Source organism: the organism of the source record quoted next, unplaced genomic scaffold (assembly GCF_019419815.1).
Source record: "Pyrus x bretschneideri cultivar Hongxiangsu unplaced genomic scaffold, Pyrus_bretschneideri_v1 Contig10, whole genome shotgun sequence".
Classification (NCBI taxonomy): Eukaryota; Viridiplantae; Streptophyta; class Magnoliopsida; order Rosales; family Rosaceae; genus Pyrus; species Pyrus x bretschneideri.
In genome coordinates this window covers 9121461-9128354 of record NW_025999391.1, presented here as the reverse complement: position 1 = coordinate 9128354, position 6894 = coordinate 9121461, and the positions used below count along the sequence as shown (strand labels likewise).

General features: G+C 36.0%; 1 protein-coding gene across 5 annotated transcripts; it reads right to left on the bottom strand.

Moving 5' to 3' along the window:
- Window positions 1-219: 219 nt before the first annotated feature.
- Window positions 220-5470, bottom strand: LOC125470137 (proteasome assembly chaperone 2). 5 transcript variants are annotated; one of them, XM_048568676.1, is made up of 10 exons: window positions 5327-5464; window positions 5174-5248; window positions 4532-4622; window positions 3398-3639; window positions 3122-3287; window positions 2982-3040; window positions 2458-2576; window positions 1491-1731; window positions 1171-1294; window positions 220-527 (listed from the first exon to the last, which is right to left on the bottom strand). In XM_048568676.1, exons 4-10 carry the CDS (start codon window positions 3455-3457, stop codon window positions 451-453), a joined length of 846 nt encoding a protein of 281 aa, XP_048424633.1. In that variant the 5' UTR covers window positions 3458-3639; window positions 4532-4622; window positions 5174-5248; window positions 5327-5464; the 3' UTR covers window positions 220-450. The 5 variants fall into 5 exon arrangements, with proteins under 5 accessions (XP_048424633.1, XP_048424620.1, XP_048424626.1 ...); XM_048568663.1 differs by lacking the exon at window positions 4532-4622 and having other exon boundaries at window positions 3398-3618; window positions 5174-5231; window positions 5327-5470; XM_048568669.1 differs by lacking the exon at window positions 4532-4622.
- Window positions 5471-6894: the final 1424 nt, after the last annotated feature.

Below are 6894 nucleotides of genomic sequence, written 5' to 3'. Positions count from 1 at the left end.
ATTTATGAACCCAAGGCAAAAATCCAGTCGATGCCTAAGAAGCCTACTCCAATCAATATCCCATTGTTGAGTGTTAAAAGTGTTTTCGTTAGGAATTTGGCTTAAGAATCATGCTATTAAAAATTGATTTGCAATTTTATGTGCACTTAAAGAAGTTTAACATCGTAAGAAATTTATCTTCTATCCGCACTTGAAGTTTGAACATTTGAAACTTATACATGCAAAATAAGAATATCAAACTTATAAATCATTTCAGATAAGAATTAGACTGAAAAAATAGTTCGAGGGGGAAATTGACAATGAAGTGATGATTCAGGGGGAAATGGCAGTTTACCCCATATCCTTTTCTTTACCAAGAAAACTTTTAAAAGAGCCTCAGAAAAAGGGAGCCGAAACAAGTTGGTACCCCATCGTTGCAGTGTTGTAGATGCCCAGGTCAAAGGAAACTACCTAAAACAGGGACATATCGGCCGGTGGTCCATACAGAGTCTTCCAAGAACATGGAATGACCCATTTATCATTGTTGCCTGCGCAAAATCATCAATAAAGATGAGTATACCTCTAACATGAATGCATTAACCAAATCAGGTTTAAGGGAGAAAAAGAGATGCAATGGAAAAAATAATAATTATAAGGGATCGACACATAGCAAATCAGGATCATGCATTTCGCTTCCCAGCCCTATTGGGAATATGGTTATCCCATCCTCGCCCCATCCACCCGATCCATTTTCCTCTACATTTCCCTGTCCTATATCTGATGTGGGATAGAGTATATTACCCAATTGCAGGGGAACTGGCCCATAACCTAATCTAACCATCGGAAGAAACAACAAGATAAGACGTTAAGGAAAACAAATCATGATTGGCTTCCTGGACGTCGACGTGGACATAATACGAATATCTATGCCTAAAGTATTCTCGACCACACAATTTGTGCAAAGGGCATAGAATAACAGACTAAAAAACCATTGCTATATTTCCCTTGAAGAATGATGATAACGTACAGGACTTAAGACACAATGTTCTTACATTTGACTTTAAAGAGTACCAAGCAAAACAAACAATAGGGCTTTAGAAAATGAAAGAACATGGACATGACAAAACTTCATCTCAAACAAAAGCCTTTAATCAGCGAAATAATATAGCTATTCAAAGAAAAGAAACTAACCATGGAAATTACTGGGATTTAATTGCAGAAGTTTGCATGCTGCCTCGGCCAAATGGAAAGCATCAGGTATGTTGTCTCCTTCTGAGCAGTAGCATAATAAGCAGGTAACCTTCAATCCTTTGGCCTGATTCAGAAAAAGTAAAAATAAAACAAGGAGTCTTACAATTAAAGATTCCCACGTGTGGGTGAGCAATTCAACAAGAATTGATGGCAATCAGTAGGCATGGACACAATTATTCCATAACATAGGGGACTCCCTGTGTTTGGAAACAATTGGCCACTTTCACATTTTGATATTAGGTATGCTTCCCAGAGAATACCTTGAGACAAGAAAAAAGTGCCGCGAATGGCAAGCTCGGGTAGTAATATTCTTCTTCTTCTAGTTCGCCTTCAAAGGGCAAGATGTCCTCCGGCACAGCATTGCCCTCAGCTAATGTATTGAGATACTTCCAGGCCTTCTGAGTGGGGTTATATTCCTGCAGACTTTTCCACCCAAGCTGTTCACAATAATCATCTGTTCCATCTGAATTGGTGCTAGACAGGTAATGCATCTGCAAACCACTGGTATGTCACGAAAAGATAAATTGTCATTTCAAAGAAGCACATAACAGAAACTACAGGCCACCAAGCTTCCTGATCCCAAGTTCCCAACTGATTCATTATCCAAACGACAGAGTTCAAAAACAAGTTATTATCTTTTAAGACTATATATGCATGTTTAAAGGTGGAAATGTTTTGTTTCCAGATCAGTTCCAAGTTCTTGGTACAACTCTTAAAAGTAACATTATCTAGGAATTTTATTTTGAAATAAACTTTAACTGAAGAATAATTTCTCCAGTATCATTAATCAAACCCTATTTAGTAAATGTTACATAATATGAAAACGGGAGCGGGTGAGAAAGTGAGAGAAAGAACAAAGTAGTTTTAGTTCAAAACGAGCTCAAAAATGTTTGTAACTAAATAGTCTTAATAATATATCAGTATTTATCATTCTCTTCCTTTGGAATATCAAATATGTAACTACTACCTAAATCAACTCCCGAGCTTATTGGGTTGAGAATTGAAATATATCCGCCTAAAAACTAACAACTCATCCAATCAGTTACATTTCTATATATTGTCTTCCCTAGTTGATGCATTACAAATATTAAGGAATTTATTAAACCAGGCGCGTTAAATGCTTAGTTGTCTGGGCTGTGAGCTGACTTAACAACTATCTCATGCCCATTAAAAAGAACTTCAAAATTTCAAAACAGCCAACATAAACAAGAACCATCCTCTTTATACCTTGACGTATCAACTCTCTGCCACCTCCCAAAATCCAAGCTCGAGAGCACAACAACATTCTTCTTTCCACTAGCAGCAACATAATCAGCCACACATTTAGCAAATTCAATCATCCTTCCCTGTTTAGAATTTACCAATTTAAAACCTTCAATTCCACAGTAGAGCACTACAACAAAAAAATTGAAACGACAAAAACAACTCAAAGTAGGGGCATCTCACATGCAATTCCTTGATAAGATTACACTTCGAGAAAACCCCTTCAAACTCAAAACTTTATAGTGACACCAAAGGAATTTCGCAACGAAAATGATAACCACACAACTACAAGTTTAATCCTGTATGTTGTTTGGTGTGTGGTTATCATTTCCCTCTTCATAACTAGAAATATATTAGATGATGACAAGTGGATACATGACGATTTTATCTCCAATTGATCTCTTGAAGTATTTTTCTACGAAACTTATAGTTTTCGGGGTCTTTTTTCCAATTTACTATCAAATGGGAATCCCAAATGTGCAGCTTACCTTTACAACAGGGGACCTTTGTTGGATTAGAGACATTGCATTGGAAGATGAATCATAAGCTGCATACCCAATTGAAAATTCAATAAAAAAATTGAACTAACAAGCTAAACAAGCTAAAAGAGAAGCAAGGGAGTTAGAACCTTCGAGAGGGAGAGCAAGCTCCCCATTAGGAACAGGCCCATAGGCATCATTGCCGACACAAGGAACCACAAATGGAGTGTCCAAATACCCAACTCTCTCTGCTTTCATTGATGCAACTAGAAGGTCCACTGCAAGCTGCCCCACATTTCCAATTGACAAAGCTGGCTGCAAACCCAGGATTTAGTTAAATTAAAGAGCTGAAATTTCCTGCACTTTCTCAGCAACCAAACAGGCAAAAGAAACGAGTAACCAATGACCTAGAAAATTGAACTGACCAGGATCAGAGTGGAAGAGCCACCATGGGCGTGTTTGCCTTGTTCAGCAACGAATTCCATTGTCGTGAAAAAGAAGGCAATGGCTGAGCTGAAATTTACGATTGGTGAGTCAGTCACTGTGACTGTGAAGTTGTTCAAACAAGGATAGTGGGCCTCAATCAAAGGCGCATTCAAGAAACTTGCATCCACTCCGTTGCGTACGGGATGATTTTCTGACAGACCTGATCAGATTCAGATTTCAACTGGCAAATGAGAAACTCCTCAAAATGAATTTTAAATATTTTTAAATATTGCTTGGAACAAAGTCAAATAGTTAGAGTTCATGTAATACACTTTCTTTGTAATGAACAATATATCAAAAAGTTACACAATCTTCTTAGCAAAAAAAACAGTCACATAATTGTTGCTTACCTCAATACAATTCACACGTTTCACATAACTATTGCTTACCTCCATACAATTCACACGTCTCAGTTCTCAGACTCATAATGTTATAGCATACATACTATTCTTCTTCTTCGTCTTTGTCATAAAATGCCAAAAGCACTTACATTTACCAAATCAACACATACATGAACAACAACATGCCAACAAAAATTGACTTGGAAAAACCCCACTGTCATATGTTTTATTTTTTTGCTGATGTGATGTGCTCAAAATAAATGGTTAGATTGGCCCCAGTGTTACGTTTTCATGCATAAATTGATAATGTTCGTGGCGGTGTCATCATCTCTTCTTGTATATAAAAGATGGCAAACAAATCAACAAAAACCCAGAAAAGCAGCCCACAAATGTAATTATATGAATGCAAGAGGACTCGGCATCTTACTTGATAATATCAAACTCGTGTCTATGACCATGATATACTCTTTAGGACACAAAAATTCACTCTTTTGTTCGTTATATACAACTCAGGCCAGGAAACACTCAAACACAACCCCTAAATCCAACTGAATCAGATGTAAAACAAATTTGAATGACAATAATTTTCTAAATTCAGATTATAAAGAATCTATTTGTTAAATTGGATTAGACAAAATCACGAAATCTAAAGCCCAGTTATATTAAATCACAAATTTAAAGAAGATTTTGAGATGCAATAGGTCAATACGGTAGGAATCGTTTCAGACTAACTTGATGGTGGGCGTTGAAGGAATCGTCCAATTACCATCGGAAAGCTTGAATCAAAACCAAGCTCCTAGGTTAGGCTGGTTATAGGGAGATGCTGTTGATGTGAAATTCTTAGACAAAGAAGAAGAAAAGAATAGTATGTATGCTATAACATTATGAGTCTAAGAACTGAGAACTGAGACATGTGAAATGTATGCCAACCCAATTTTTCAAACTCTTCTCTTCTGATTTGCGTTTATTTTATTTTCTTCCTTATATTTTTTTTAAAAAAGATTAAAAAAAATTCAGAAAATTGAAAAACACAAAAACAGAATTTTTTTTAGTTAATAAGTATTTTATTTGGAATTTATTCTAGTGCAATTTTAATTTTGTGATTTTATGCAGGTTGAATTTGAATCAAATACGGGAATCGGCTGAATCATGCATTCTGCAGCATTCATCCACTCACCTCAGAACGCATTCAACTATCCATTCATCACAGCTTTGCATTCAAGATGAACATTAAAGTGCAGAAATTTAAAAGGAATGCGAACTAGAGTCTGAATTCTGACCTCTATACCGCTGGACCCTCTTTCACTCATTCTCTCTCACTTTTTAATAAAATAATTGTTTTACATACAAGTTTGGGGGTTGTCGGCTATTTACCTTCCTTTTGGATCTGAAAATCGTGGAGATCAGAACCACAAATCGATGCTTCAGTTCTCTGTCACTCGAGTTTTCCTGCGCACAGATGAGTTATTTTGTCTCTCGAACTGAGCGGTGCAGATCAACATCAAAGAAATGCGGATGAGGGTTTACCTTTTGGACTCTCAAATTTTCAGTATGCCAGCAACTCCGTTTGCAAGGGCGTTTAGGGGGTGCTTCTGGGTTTCGGCTGAGAAGCCACCGCGAGGAGTAGAAACGACGAGGGCTGGGTGTTTCGGTTTTGATTTTAGGTTTGAGAGAAAAGGAGAGAGCCTTCTTGCTGTTGGGCTCGACCGTGCTCGCACGTGAGTGGGCAGAGGCCTTCTGCATTCCTCTTCCTGCCCCCACGTCATGACTTCGATCCCAGCGCCCGGCAGATTTCTGCCTTATTTTTCTGTTTTGTTTAGCGCCTTTCCCCAGCTCCAGGTCCTGTCTTCCAACCCAGTGTGTCCATTCCCATTTTTTTCTTTTTTTCTTTTTTTTTTTTTTTTTAGTTTTTGTTTTGTTTCTTATTTTGTATTATGTTTGTTTTATTTTCCCACCTTGAGGACAATGTGTGATTTAAGTTTGGGGATGGAAAATAAGAATTTTTAGGTTTTTAATTTTTGAGTCAATTAAAAAAAAATTTCATTCTTTATAAGTTAATATTCATAGTTTATTTTAAACGTTCGAACAAATTGACGACATAGTGAAGGTTAATCCCATAGTAGAGTTTTTTCCATTTATCGTTGCTTAGACACTAATTCATGAGTTACACTTTGAAAATTTGCACATTCACACCAACATGATTTGTGGGGAGTGAGATTGGAAAACTTACTTTTCGTCTAAGTAATTTTTAAAAAATTTTGTTCTAAGTAAAGTAAAGTTATTTGTTGTTATCAATAAAGTAATAATTGTTCCACCCGAGACTTTGCTTAGTAACCGGGCTAGTCCTGTCTAATCAACAATGATTCTCGCATCAAATGGTAGAATGTTGACATGAGGCAGGGTGGTCAGTTGGATCGAAAGCTTAAGTACATTGCACGACCACCGCTATTCCTAAAAAAAAAAAAAAATCTGAAAAAAAAGAAAGAAAAAAAAAAGAGAGAAAAAGAAGAAGAAGAAGAAGAAAATATATATCAAGTTAGTATGTATCAAATAAAGAAGACAAGTGATAAGGGTTTTTAGTCGAGTCTCTTTAACTATGTTGGTTCACTTTACACCAAAGGAAGTTCATGAATTCTTTTCTAATTGATTCTAAATGACTTAGACTCTATAGTGGGATTAGTGAGAACTTTTGAAAAAATATTTTGATGTTTTCTATGGCTAGCAACTTGAAGGTGAAAATTTTGTCTTAGTTAATTTTTGTTTAAGTTTCTAGTTTGTTAGTTTTTATATTTGTTTTTTTAGTTTTATTTTGCTTGAGGACACACAAAAAGCTAAGTTTGTGGGGACTTGATGAGTCCATATTATACTATATATTTTACCCTAATCTTAGTATTAATTTATTGATTATTTTGTGAGATTTTGATACTTTGGATTATATTTTCAATATAGGACATTCAACTTCCTCTTGAGCAAAAAGTGAGTAAACGGATGAATTTTGGAGTGACTCTAATTGGAGGATGTTCGTGAGTCTTTCAAAATGATTGTATCAAAGTTTCAGATTTTTCTACCAAATGGTTTGACCGTGGCAAAGAAAA